We start from the raw sequence: 13,190 nt of genomic DNA on the forward strand, positions 1-13,190 counted from the left end.
ACTCCCAGGGGTTCTTTCATTGTTTGTAGAGACCCTGAGAAGAAACACTACTTCATGAAAGTGACTGCCGGATGCAGTCGCTTTATTTACAGACGCGCAACAAGGGCGATATGGGTTACAGTGACCGGCAAGATGGGCGGATGTGAGGTTACACGTAACGAAGCTTCAAAGAATCAGGCAGAGAGCAGATGCATTGAACAGTTGAAGATTTTGATTGGGGTATTGCAAGTCGTGTTATCCTTCATATCATCGCATTAAAGCTCCTTAGGCTTCTCCTTCTCCATGTCATGCGCAATTGAGCATACAAGACCTCGCAACGTGACGCCAAAGAACTTCGCGAGACCTATATCATCCTCCGTTATTACCACAGCCACCCTATAGGGACCGGCCCGCTACCCACTCTAGATAGTCGACCTTTCTACAAGGCAAGGCCGAAGATGGCGAGGAGGCCGGCAGCCAGGGCAGGTGTGCCCAGAGCGACGGCAGCGCCCGAGGACGCAGCAGCGGTGCTGGAGCCAGTCGATGAAGCGCCAGTAGCGGAGGCACCGCCGGAAGTGCGGCTAGCACCACTGGAGGAGGCAGAGGCAGAGGAAGAACCGGAGGAGGACTCGTCGATGGTGGTGTTACCGCACTCGGTGTCGCGAGCCTGGTTGCACTGGAACTGCTGAGCAGCGTTGCCCTCGCCGTTGGCGCCGATGGTGGCGTTGATGCAAGCATCGTACCAGTAGTAGCACATCTGAGCAGGGACGGTCTGCTGGTAGGTCTTCATGACATCCGCGGCAATGGTGGTGCCGTTAGAGCACTTGCAGCTGTAGTCGAGAGTGGACTGTGAGTGACGTTAGCGAGCTGTTGCGAAAAAGATGCAGAGCAGACTTACAGCGTCGCAAGTGTTGCCGTTGCTGGCAATGTCACCCTGGCCACCGCAAAGGTCCACACAGGTGTTCTCCTGAGCGTCACACCATGACTGCCTTTTGTCCTCGGGGACGGTGGACACAGACACAGAGCAGCAGGGGATGACGGTGTTGTTCTGGGCAGCGGCGAAGCCAGCAAGGGCCGCGGCGACGATGACGGAGGAGTAGAGCATGGTGAATTGCTGTATTGCGCAACGAGTATCAATGCCTGAGAAAGAGAGCAGAGTCAGCGGGAGATCATCGGGGATCAGCGGTGGAGAGCAGCCGCGCGGTGGAGAGGCAAGCTGGCAGCGCAATGGGTGGAGAATATGCCCGTCCAGGGCGAGCAATTGCGGCGAGAGGCAACTTACTGTGATGCGGGCTGTTTTCTGGGATGAGAAAGGCGGTTGCTGGGAGGCGGCGGGTGTGTCGGGCGAGCGAGTCTTAAATGATACGCGGCACAGACTGCTCTACACTATTCTGCACTAGTGCAAGTGCTTCAATGAATGCAGCTTCCGGAGCAGGGTGTCGACAAAGATACGCTCGGACGCGCTTGCTTCCTTCACCGAGAGGGAAATTGCTGCCAGTAGCTAATTTACCTGCTGCTGCTGCTCGTTTTTTTTGACAGTTCACTTTCATTGAGCTGGTGCGCTTTCTTGCAGCTCTCGATAACCTCTCCCTCTCTTGCAGGAGCAGTTTCAGAGGAATGGCCACCGTGCCCGTGCCGCACTACCGCAACACTCAGTCGCACTAGTGAGCATGGTTGGCTGTGCATTCCTTCAATCCACGCGCCAAGTGACGCACACCAGAACGGAGAGCGCGCAGGAAGAATCGAGCTGCGACGGCGGGAAGCTATTTCTTGGCCTGGGGCAACATGCGTTTGAACCGAAAGCCGTGTCGTTGTGGCCGTGCTCGACCCATTTCCATAGGAACCCCAACCACTGACACTTCGGCTCTCACAAGCGTGCCAGTGTTCAGGCATCTTGCAACGGGCCGGGCTCCACAACAGCCACAGGCTGCATCATCGCCGGCGTCACAGCGCTGCCAGCCTTGCATGCACCCCGTCCTTTTGATCGATGTCGCACAGTCTCAGACGACACCCCTTAGAGAGGCTTAGAGAGGGCGTGGTGCGCGACCGTAATCGTGAACTGGCCCTCACAAACACACTGGGCGATGTCCCCCGCGAGTCCGACGCGTCGCTAACAAACAAAGCGTCGACACTTCCTGGTTTTTCCAGCGCTGTTGCCTGATCTGGACAAGACCTTGCATAAAGCGCCCCACCCAAAGCCTCGGGATGCACGGTCTCTTTTTGGCAGCGCGAACTCAACACCATCTAAGGACCTTTCCTACTTGACAAATCTCCATAAATGTCGCTCGCGGGCTAAATGCTGTCGCCACCATCACTTGAGTACTATCTTGCCACGTACCGTCAAGACAATGCATACCTAGCCATTTCCTGAGCCTTGCGCATTGCGATGCCAGGCAGGAAGCGTAGACCCACATACCAAGCGTTTGCCGGTGGCTGGTCTTGGTGTTCCCCGCAGAGAGATAGAGCCTCAACCATCGTACAACGCGCTTTTTATTGCGAGGCCGGTGGCTCTCACGACCGACCACGAGCACACAGTGGGACTTTGCGCTTGTCAAAGCTTTGATCGTCTTCAGCACAGATATAACTTATGTATCGTCGCCTGACCAATGTGGCTGGTTGGTGCGCGCAAACTTGACATACTCCAGCCGAAATTGCCCGCCACGATGGTCTGCAGTGCCTGTCCTGCCTCTTCTCACGCCTTCTCCGTTCTATACGGTATTGTACCAGTGCTTGCTGGAGGTGACATGTCCCTCCTACATCTTGTACTGAACGAAGCTTGCACCTAGTGCTTGACCCAAGTGTGCTTTTACAGGATGATCTTTGGGCTGATTACGGCAAGGCCGGCCGGTCATAACCTCACTACCATCTCCATCGTCGTAACGTTGCGTCGTGTCGCAAACGACTTCGAAGCCGGAGGACGACATCGTCCATTGCGGCATCCGCGTAATCTGCTGACGACGCTAAGAGAAACACCACCAATAATGACTTGCAGATGACACGCTCGAAGCCTGACCACCCCAGCTGATTGGACTGAGCTATCACCGAATCGCTCAAGACATTGGCATCTAGTGTCTCTGTAGGACGACCTCAACATTCAAGCGATGTGGTTATAGTGTACAGCAAAGCAGCAGACGTCTCACCCTTTTTCTATGCTCAGCCTCACATGTGCGGCGCAGCTTCCCCGCATGTTGAAACAGTGGCTCGTGCACCCACCTTTCTTCTCTGCTAGTTGTACATCACCTTCTCTTGGCTTCATCACATCCTAATTGCTGATGATTGTCGTGGACGGTCCATTTCTCGAGAATGCAGTACAGATGTAGGATCATGAACGATGTTTTCATGCGAGACCTCCACTATCTCGCTAAATTCAGGTCCTATATGATGTCACGACTTAAGCGCCTTCCTGGAACTTCATTTCAGGCGAAGTCAAGTACTATTGCGCTCAATGTGCAAGCCTATAGCAAGGCCCTGATCAAGGACCACTTCACGTTTCTTACCTATCTTTTGCCTTACCATGATGCAGACCAATTACTTCGTCTGTTCGCTTGGCCAGGCGGCTACTCTGAGCAGCCAGCCCAATCCGTACACCACTATAGGCCAGTTCGTGAACTATCAAGCACTACACCATCCCTACCTGCCAGCTGTCGGATTTCCTATACCTCGGTCGCAACAAGGGAAATGGCGCTACAAAGTTCTCACTTTCGCAGAGATCGACCAAGGCACAAACATCTTTGCAGGGAGATTGAGACGAGCTCTGGGTAGCTCTCCAGAGGGGCCAGAAACAGTAGCGCTTCTGTGTCACAGCTCGCCAGAATTTCTGTTTACATGGTTGGCATTAATGAAATTGGGCTACTCAGTACTACTCATTGCACCGCAATGCCAGCCCGCTGCCATTTTACATCTGTATAAGTCATGCGAAGCCTCCACCTTCTTCTACGACACCGCACATGCAGAGCGTGCCGAGCAGACTGTTGGCTTAGCAAAAGAGGACGGACTTGTCGGCTTCGACGCCAAGTTACTACTCTTGCGTGACGAGGAGGAAATCTACCAGGTCATCAGCGAGACTGTAGAGACGACGTTCGAGACCCCCAATCTGGAGGAGACTGCGGTTGCGTATCTGCACCATACCTCTGGGACCTCGTCGGGGCTGCCGAAGCCCATACCACAGTCACACCGAGCAGGGTTGGGCGTCCTTCCCCGTCTTCCAAAGATACCCGGGAAGGCAACCTTTACCACAACACCTCTCTACCATGGAGGCATCGCCGACCTGTTCCGAGCATGGACCAGTAACGCTCTCATTTGGCTGTTTCCCGGCAAAGATGTGCCAATTACAGCTCGAAACATCTGCAAAAGCCTGGAGGTGGCGACATCGTACTCCTCAATCGAAGGTCTTCCAGCAGTCAAATACTTCTCTTCTGTACCATACGTACTGCAGATGATGGAGTCAGATGAGCAAGGTCTGTCTCTGTTGCAGAACATGGATATAGTTGGTGTTGGCGGCGCCGCGTTGCCAGCGGAGGTTGGTGATCGCCTGGCAAAGAGTGGAGTGAACTTGATCTCAAGATTTGGAAGTGCTGAGTGTGGGTTTGTCATGTCTTCATTCCGCGATTTCTCGACGGACAATGACTGGCAGTATCTGCGAAATTATAACCCGGCAAAGTTACTGAGCTTCGAGCTGCGAGATGATGGACTGGCTGAGCTTGTGATCAAGCCAGGCTGGCCGCACATGGTACGTATCGGTTAATGTCTACGTAAAACTTGTCTGACATAAAGTATAGGCCAAACAAAATCGCTCAGATGGATCCTTCGCGACTGCAGATCTGTTCGCTCCGCACCCTACAATCCCAGATGCGTGGATATACAATTCGCGTGCCGATTCTCAGCTGACACTCATCACGGGCAAGAAGTTTGATCCTGCGCCACTTGAGGATGCGATAGCAACGTCGCCATACCTTCAAGATGTCCTAATATTCGGTACCAACCGGCCCTATCCTGGGGTGCTGCTGCTTCGGTCCAAGAAAGCCAGCGGGATGAGTGATCTAGACTTGCTCGACGCGATCAAACCTGCGGTAGAGAAGCTTAACCGCGACAGCCAAGACCATGCCAGAATACCTCAGCATATGTTGATTCCTCTGCCATACCAGAAACCACTCGAGAAGAGCAGCAAAGGCACTTTGATCCGCAGAGTCGCTGAGGCCAGGTTTGAGGACATCATCAACCGTGCTTACGATGAGCAAGCCAACGAGTCAGTCAACGTTTCTGACGATGAACTGCCACAGCATCTTAAGGGCTTGATACAGTCTATCACATCTCAGTCTGCTGAGTTGGCAGACGACATGGACCTCTTCTCGTATGGTGTTGATTCCATTGCGTGTATGCAGCTCCGGACACGCCTCAGGGGACTGATACCGAACTGCGATAAGCCCTTGCCAATGAGTGTCATCGAAGACTGCGGATCAATCAAACGCCTGACGGACTATGTTCTACGAAAGAGACACGGTGAATCCGACGATATTGAGGACGACGAAGAACAGCTGATGACAGGTCTGGTCACGCAGTATGGGTCTTTTTCTGGAAGTGCTTCGCCGCCTGCTACAAATGACCACCCTGCGGACGATAAGAAGAACGACGTCGTGATTTTGACTGGAGCCACTGGCGCCCTTGGAGCGCATATCTTGGATCTTCTTCAGAAGACAGAAACGACAAAGAAAGTATACTGCCTAGTAAGAGGCGTGGACGACCATACTGCGAGGGAACGTGTCAGCAAAGCTCTTGAGCAGAGGGGCTTAACGACTCTACTCACGCCTGGCAGGTCAAACGACGAGGTAGAAGTGATCCCAGCCCAGCTCAGCGATACGCGTCTTGGGTTGAGTGATGAGCTCTACAACAGGCTGGCTAAGGAAGTGACATCTATCATCCACGTCGCGTGGACGGTCAACTTCCGTCTCAAGCTACGAAGTTTCGCCAAAGACAACATCGCTGGTGTCAGGAACCTCTTGGACCTTGCTCTGATCGCGGGGCGCAGTACCCCTCCGCGTTTCGCATACTGCTCTTCCACGGCCGCCGTTATGAATGGCGAGCTAGATCAATTTGGATGCTGGCCCGAGAAGCTTCTTTCCAGCCCGTCTTCTGCATCCCCACTTGGCTACTCAAGGTCAAAGTGGGTGGCAGAGCACATCTGCGCTGAAGCAGATAGACGGACGAGTCTTCGCGGTCGGGTCGCAGTCGTCCGTGTTGGACAATTGGCTGGAGACTCAACTTCAGGGGTGTGGAATACCAAGGAGGCGTGGCCAATGATGTTGAGCACTGCAAGTATCATTAAGTGTCTGCCTGATCTGGAAGATGAGGCTTTGGATTGGCTGCCTGTGGATATTGCGGCACAAGCCTTCCTCGAGTCGACACGAGAGGAGAATTGCGGTCAGGAGGACGTGCCAGTGTACCATGTCCTGAATCCACATCGCCAGCCAACCTGGCATGACATGCTGCTTTGGCTGAAGAAGAAGGCAGATTTCGAAGTTGTCTCGCCTCAAGTCTGGCTCCAACGACTGGAGGGCAGTGACACCGAACATCCAGCAAAGAAGCTTTTAGGGTTGTGGAAGGAAGCATATGGGGACGGGGTACAAGGCAGCTCAGCCGAAAGACCACAATTCGCAATGGAGGAGAGCAAGAAGCACGTATCGGTGCTAAGTGACATCAAGCCGCTCGACGAGGCATACATCCAAAGGGTGTGGGACTGGGTGCAAGCGAACGTGCGTTGAGTCAGACCTACATATTGAGGTGGGTCGCACTCTTCCGCCATGCTCACCGACGACTCAACAGTCGGGAGCAAGTGTTTGATCCTCCGATGATGAATACGCCGACAACAGGCGGAAGACGGACGATGTAGTCAGTCTCGGACGTGCAACAGTGCTATCAAATGCGAACGGACATCCTGTCAAACTTTGCGCAGCCTTTCCGTCTCCGAAACTCATCTTTAGCAGCCAATCAATGTGTCGTTCTACTGCTGCATTGCATGTGGTGCATGAGGTCGGTGTAGCAGACTGGGCATCATTCGCAAGGGGCATCATCTTGTGAACGAGTCACCGAGACGCCAGCTGTACGGCGATTTCTTCCGTCAGGATTCATGATGGACATCGGCAGCGCTGTCTGTCATCACCAAGCCTCGATCAGTCGTCCGGTAACAGGCAGCAGCTGCCCGACCGGTGCTCAACTTGAAGCAATCCTCCACACAAGTGACGCGATGACTACTCGAAACGGATGAAATCGAGATCAAATGTCGGGGGTCAGACGACTTGCCCGCTCCGAATCTTTTCACACGGCTCGTCAAGCCATTACTCAAGCCACCATACAAATCAGCCAATCTGCAAGCAAGCACCCGCGCATCACCAAATCGTCAGGCAACCACATTTCTCAGGTATCGACGGACGAAACTTCAACACCACGTTGGCGCTTCGCGATACTGACGTTTGCGGACCAAAATTTCATCCTGCCTACCTATCATGATGGCAGAAAGGAGTCACGTACATGGATACAATTTATCCATAGAGAGATTTCAAGCCTTCTATTGCTTGGCTTGCGACGTATCCCACTTCCCGTAAGATCCACGAAAAATTGGAAGGATCGATGCGTGCGGAGCGCTTGGCCGCGGAGCTGCAGTCTAGAATCTATCCATGGTTTTCTGAGCGCAAGGCCAGCGTATGGTCTTGGCTTGCGCTCCGCCCTTCAGCGCCAGGCCTTGGGACACTCCCATTCTTGATACCGTGTTCTGCTGGCTTGACAGCAATCTGGGTAGCTGCACCCGGTCAACGGAACTAATGTGGCACGGCGACGTGCAAGCCTGATTGATACAGCGCCCGCTGTTGTGCTTGCACACGAAGAATGCGCCAAGGGCACTAGGCGGCCTAGCGTTGCAGAGAAGGGACGAATGTTCGACCGATTCTGCATACGAAAACAGGCTAGTGTGACCTCAGCCCTTTTCCAACAGTGCCCACGGTGAGTCGCGCATCCCGAGAAGCGCGACAATGCTAGCTCCCGCACCCTAATCGTACCGAAGCTCTTGGTTACAGCTTGACCATAACGTTAACTTCACCCTTATGAATCACTGCGTTCCTTTTGTGGATATACTTATAGTCGCCCCTTCCCTCCTGCTACAACTCTTCCCTAACACTTACTCGGCCACTAATCAACATCGATCACCTTGCACCCTGCATGACATCACCAAACATCACCTCACAACCGTTACCCCAGATGAGCGAAACGCACAACCAAACACTGCGACCTGCCAGTATGGCAGATTCTGAAAAGACGGCTGCCCGTAGTGTGGGCGACCTCGAGAAGAAAGAGACTGGTGTTGGCGTGAGCGGCCTGCCCTCAGCTACTGGCTCAATACACGAGAATGCTGCAGGTGGGAATGCTGCAGGAGATAAGGAGCCGGAGATCAACGAGAAGCGCAATTCAAAGGGCAGCAACTACGACGAGGAAGACGATTTCGAATATCCTACCAAGTGGAAGCTCGCTATCATCACATTGGCACTGTGCCTGTCCGTCTTCTGCATGGCATTGGTAGGTTCCCAGAAGGTGAAGGCGATCGAGGACCTACAGGCTGACGACAATAGGACAACACAATCATCGCGACAGCTATTCCTCGCATCACAGATCAGTTCAAGGCGTTGAACGATGTCGGTTGGTACGGATCAGCTTACCTGCTCACTACCTGCGCCACACAACTCCTCTACGGCAAATTTTACTCCTACTACTCGATTAAGTGGGTCTACATCATCGCTCTCTTCATCTTCGAAGTCGGCTCCCTGATCTGCGGTGTTGCCCCTAATTCGACAACTCTGATCATTGGACGCGCCATCGCTGGTGTTGGAGCCGCCGGCATCTTCAGCGGTGCTGTCCTCATCATTGCATCCACTGTACCCCTCCACCAACGCCCGGCTTACATGGGCCTGATCGGTGGTATGTACGGTATTGCGTCAGTTGCTGGACCCTTGGTAAGTGCAGATTCTTAGAACGCAGAGAAGTGGACCTATGCACAAACCAGGCATTTGCTAACGAAGTCTCAGATGGGTGGAGCCTTTACAGATCATCTGACTTGGCGATGGTGCTTCTACATCAACTTGCCGCTTGGCGCTGTAACTGCCGCATTCATCATCCCGTTCTTCACTATTCAGCGCCGCGGCAAGAAGAACGAGGCTACTTTGATGGAGCAGGTCAAGAAGTTCGACCTTGAGGGTACTGCTTTGTTCCTGCCTGCTATCATCTGCCTGTTGCTTGCTCTCCAGTGGGGTGGCAGCAAGTATGCGTGGGGCAGCGGCCGCATTATCGCTCTTCTTGTCCTGTTCGTCGTGCTTATTCTTGGCTTCATCGCTGTGCAGTGGTGGAAGCAGGAGGATGCCACCGTTCCTCCTCGCGTTTTCCTCAACCGCAACGTTTGGGGATCGGCCCTGTTCGGAGCCATGCTCGGTGCATCGTTCTTCGTCATGGTCTACTATCTTCGTAAGTTCCGCCTCGTTTGACAAGCGAACAGAAGCTAATAGTGCACAGCCATCTGGTTCCAAGCTGTAAAGGGTGTCTCTGCGACCAAGTCTGGTATCATGAACTTGCCTGCCATTCTCGGTCTTGTCATCATCTCCATGCTGGCTGGTGGTCTCGTCACCTACTTTGGCTACTACACCCCATTCATGCTTCTCTCGTCAGTCTTGATGGCTATCGGTGCCGGACTTTTGTCGACGTTCGAGACTGACACCAGCTCGCCCAAATGGATCGGGTACCAGTTTATTTTTGGTGCCGGTGTCGGTTTCGGTATGCAACAGATTCTCATCGCAGTCCAGACAGTCCTCCCCGCCGACGACGTGCCAATCGGCACCGCCACTATGATGTTCAGCCAGACGCTTGGTGGCGCGCTCTTCATCTCGGTCGGCCAGAACGTCTTCACCAACCAGCTCATCAAGAACCTTCACAGCGTGGTCCCCGAGCTCGACTCTGGTTTTGTCCTGACGGTGGGTGCGACGGAGCTGAAGAACCAAATCGAGGAGCGCTTCCTCCCCGGTGTTCTTGCGGCCTATAACCTCGCACTGACGCAGACTTTCTACGTTTCGGTTGCTGCAGGGGCCATGTCGATCGTCGGCGCTGCTTTTGTGGAGTGGAAGAGCATGAAGGGCAAGAAGATCGAGATGGCGATGGCGTAAGCCTGCTACGAGTCAGCACTTGTTGATTGAACCAGATTTTATCGACACTAGTCACACGACGTGTCACAAGACAACCCTGTATGATGATACCCTTTTGCGAGCGACGAAAAGCATTGATGAGCGGGCGCTTGCACGTTCGCCTACACGTTTGGCCAGCTTTTCTGTATATACTTTAATAGACGAACGGAGGAGGCAGCCGGTAGCTTGGTCTGGGAGTGGAGGAATAACAGACTAGATAGAACATGTTCTCTTCAGAGTAATGCGAGCTCCCCAACTTTTCTCACGAGCAGATGCAAACACGTCTGAAAGCAATTACGGGATGACGTCGGCAGGCTCAGGCTCTGATGTGACAGCGCGGCACAAGATGCAGGCATGACACAGCCACGACTGGCAGAAATCAAGCTTCGCCCAGGCGCACCACAAGGCTTAACGGCTAGGGCTATGCCCACTCGTCCCTCGGCCGCATGCGCCGCGCGGGGCCCAGCTCGGTAGCCTCCAGCGGCACGCTCCCAAGACTGCTGCGCCCATTCCTGTCCATGTTGACCCTGGGTCTGTTACCTTCCTCTGCCCATATAAGCACAGCACCTCGTTGGGCGCCCGCGGTCGCCGTCACAGAACACAGAGGACACAAGGGCCGATTACGAGCTGGGCGTAGAGACAGATTCCGTGCGAGCTGGGCGCAAAGACAGACTCCTGGCCGTTGGAGCCGCGCAGACGCACGACACACAAGAAGCAGACCATGGCAGCGCAGGCGGGCAGCAGCATGGCGCAGCCGGCCAAGCCGCAGAGGACGACGACCAGCGAGAGCAGCAAGGGCCCCGAGGGCGGCTACGACGACACGCCGATTGCGCGCAGAGAGGTAGACACTGCCCCCCCTCCCACATGCTGCATGCCGGCCATGCTGGCCATGCTGGCGGGCACTATGCGCAACGCGTCGCTGAACAGAAGCAGCCCGGGTATACGGTCAAGTTCACCTTCCACCGCGCGAACAGTCTGCCGCTCGCCGACATTAACACGCTGTCCGCCGACCCCTTCATCCTCGCCGAGCTCACGACGGCGCTGCCCGCGCGCCACAAGGAAGACCCGCCGCTGACGCTGCGCACGCGGACGGTGCGCCAGAACACGGACCCCGTGTGGGAGCAGGAATGGATCGTGGCCAACGTGCCCGCGAGCGGCTTCCGCCTCAAGTGCCGCATCTACGACGAGGACCCGGCCGACCACGACGACCGCCTCGGCAACGTCCACGTCGACGTCGCCGCCGTGGACGAGAGCTGGGCCGGTATCCACGAGCAGTCGTACGCGCTGCGCAAGCGCATGATCAGCAAGCGCGCCTTCGTGCTGCGCGCCGTCGCCGTGTGCATCCGCAAGGCCGAGCACATGAACGGCACCCTCACCGTCAGCGCCGAGGTGCTGGGCCGCACCCAGGACGAGCTCGGCGGCCGCTGCTACACCGTCGGCCCGCAGTTCTGGATTCGCCACTACTCGCCGCTGCTGGGCCGTCTGCTGGGCCAGAAGGAGCCCGACGACTCGGGCAACATCTCGCGCCGCACCGGTAAGACCAAGGCCGAGCGCTACAACTTCCAGTCAAATCAGCTGCAGCTGCGCGGGCCCGTCCCCGAGCACATGTACCACCGCTACGTCGTCTTCAAGCCCTTCGTCAAGAGCATGTTCACCGCAAAGGGCGTGCGCGGCTTCATCCTCTCCAAGGCCCTGCACCACCAGCACGCCCGCGTCTACAACTTCGACCACGCCACCGAGTATAGGGACTTCCCTGAGCCGTGCAGGGCCTTCACCCAGAAATTCCTCGAGCTGGTCCACTACGACCAGGGCGGCCGCATCTTCACCTATGTCCTGACCCTGGATGCCCTCTTCCGCTTCACCGAGACGGGCAAGGAGTTTGGTATCGACATGCTGTCCAAGCACACCATGCACAGCGACGTCGCCGCCTACATCGCCTTCAGCGGCGAGTTCTTCGTCCGCCGCCTCAAGCACCCCAACAAGTCGCCTGAGGACCCGTCGCAATCATCCCACCCCCCGCAGGACATGGACGGCGGCCCGCCCAAAGACGAGCCCAAGACGGACCCCTCCTACTACGAGCTGATTATTGACAACGACAGCGGCACGTACCGCCCAAACGCCACACTGCTCCCACAGCTGAAAGCCTTCTTCGAGGCAAACTTCCCCGGTCTGCACGTCCGGACCCTGGACTGCCAGGGCGACGCCGAGAAGATGGCGCACATGAAGGACGAGCAGCGCGAGAAGAAGAAGACAGAAGGCGATCACGTCGTGTACACGCAGGCCTCGCGCTCCTCGTCCGTCTCGTCGAGCGACATCTCCGAGCTGGACCGCCTCGAAGGCGACGGCGCGCACGAGGAGAGCCACCTCAGACACCAGGTGCAAGGCGTAGCGGGCGCCAAGGCGGGCGCGCTCAAGCACCGCATGGGCGACTTTACGCCGAGTCACAATCACGAGGGCTGGAGGGGGAAACACCACGACGTCAACCAGGATACCGCCGACGTCGAGCGGCAGAGACAGCAAAGCGCGCAGTCGAAACCGCCGCAGCAGCACGGCGAAAACGACGCGCATGATGGCGCACAAGTGCAGGCGGGCAGTGCGTCACCACCGTAGTACCGTGGGGAGCGTTGAACCTGTGTTTTTTCGATACTTCTTAGGTTCTTGGGTTTGTAAGTGTGTACTGCAGAGCGAGGCATCATACGCACGCTCGCTCATCGAGATACCCGCCATCTACTGGTTTCCTTATTCGGCATCGAGCCGGAGAGTCGTACTTAGTCGCAGTGTCGTGTTGTTATTAAATGGCGCAAGCAAGTATTCAGTATTGTCGACACCCACGTACGACCAAGGCCAAGACCAAGACCAAGACCAATACCGTTCGGCTGGTTGTCGGCCGAATCGTCGCGCTGCATCACTCCGCACTTAATACTGCGACGCTGACAAAGTATGTTAATTAGTATATATTCTATTCTATGAGCCATGTTCACGTGATCTCTCGAGCTGACA

General features: G+C 55.4%; 6 protein-coding genes across 6 annotated transcripts; 4 read left to right on the top strand and 2 right to left on the bottom strand.

The window, feature by feature from the left end:
- Positions 1 to 171: 171 nt before the first annotated feature.
- On the bottom strand, positions 172 to 1,322 carry M421DRAFT_419424 (uncharacterized protein). Its single transcript, XM_033592109.1, has 3 exons — positions 1,262 to 1,322; positions 878 to 1,119; positions 172 to 826 (listed from the first exon to the last, which is right to left on the bottom strand). Exons 2-3 carry the CDS (start codon positions 1,082 to 1,084, stop codon positions 419 to 421), a joined length of 615 nt encoding a protein of 204 aa, XP_033449886.1. The 5' UTR covers positions 1,085 to 1,119; positions 1,262 to 1,322; the 3' UTR covers positions 172 to 418.
- A 1,474-nt stretch (positions 1,323 to 2,796) lies between these two features.
- M421DRAFT_125799 (uncharacterized protein) lies at positions 2,797 to 3,283 on the bottom strand. The gene has a single exon (XM_033587328.1). It carries the CDS (start codon positions 3,071 to 3,073, stop codon positions 2,828 to 2,830), a length of 246 nt encoding a protein of 81 aa, XP_033449887.1. The 5' UTR covers positions 3,074 to 3,283; the 3' UTR covers positions 2,797 to 2,827.
- A 210-nt stretch (positions 3,284 to 3,493) lies between these two features.
- Positions 3,494 to 6,737, top strand: M421DRAFT_91478 (thioester reductase; the record flags this gene model as incomplete). The annotated part of the gene is made up of 2 exons (XM_033597949.1): positions 3,494 to 4,708; positions 4,758 to 6,737. 2 exons carry the CDS (start codon positions 3,494 to 3,496, stop codon positions 6,735 to 6,737), a joined length of 3,195 nt encoding a protein of 1,064 aa, XP_033449888.1.
- A 426-nt stretch (positions 6,738 to 7,163) lies between these two features.
- On the top strand, positions 7,164 to 7,961 carry M421DRAFT_125819 (uncharacterized protein). The gene has a single exon (XM_033587329.1). The coding sequence runs from the start codon at positions 7,253 to 7,255 to the stop codon at positions 7,733 to 7,735; it is 483 nt and encodes a 160-aa protein (XP_033449889.1). The 5' UTR covers positions 7,164 to 7,252; the 3' UTR covers positions 7,736 to 7,961.
- On the top strand, positions 7,869 to 10,497 carry M421DRAFT_419426 (MFS general substrate transporter). Its single transcript, XM_033592110.1, has 4 exons — positions 7,869 to 8,541; positions 8,595 to 8,975; positions 9,048 to 9,480; positions 9,529 to 10,497. Exons 1-4 carry the CDS (start codon positions 8,188 to 8,190, stop codon positions 10,170 to 10,172), a joined length of 1,812 nt encoding a protein of 603 aa, XP_033449890.1. The 5' UTR covers positions 7,869 to 8,187; the 3' UTR covers positions 10,173 to 10,497.
- Positions 10,498 to 10,517: 20 nt separating this feature from the next.
- On the top strand, positions 10,518 to 13,151 carry M421DRAFT_419429 (C2 domain-containing protein). The gene is made up of 2 exons (XM_033592111.1): positions 10,518 to 11,031; positions 11,124 to 13,151. Exons 1-2 carry the CDS (start codon positions 10,912 to 10,914, stop codon positions 12,798 to 12,800), a joined length of 1,797 nt encoding a protein of 598 aa, XP_033449891.1. The 5' UTR covers positions 10,518 to 10,911; the 3' UTR covers positions 12,801 to 13,151.
- The last annotated feature ends 39 nt before the right edge of the window (positions 13,152 to 13,190 follow it).

This window comes from Didymella exigua (genome assembly GCF_010094145.1).
Source record: "Didymella exigua CBS 183.55 unplaced genomic scaffold M421scaffold_10, whole genome shotgun sequence".
NCBI classification, from domain to species: domain Eukaryota; kingdom Fungi; phylum Ascomycota; class Dothideomycetes; order Pleosporales; family Didymellaceae; genus Didymella; species Didymella exigua.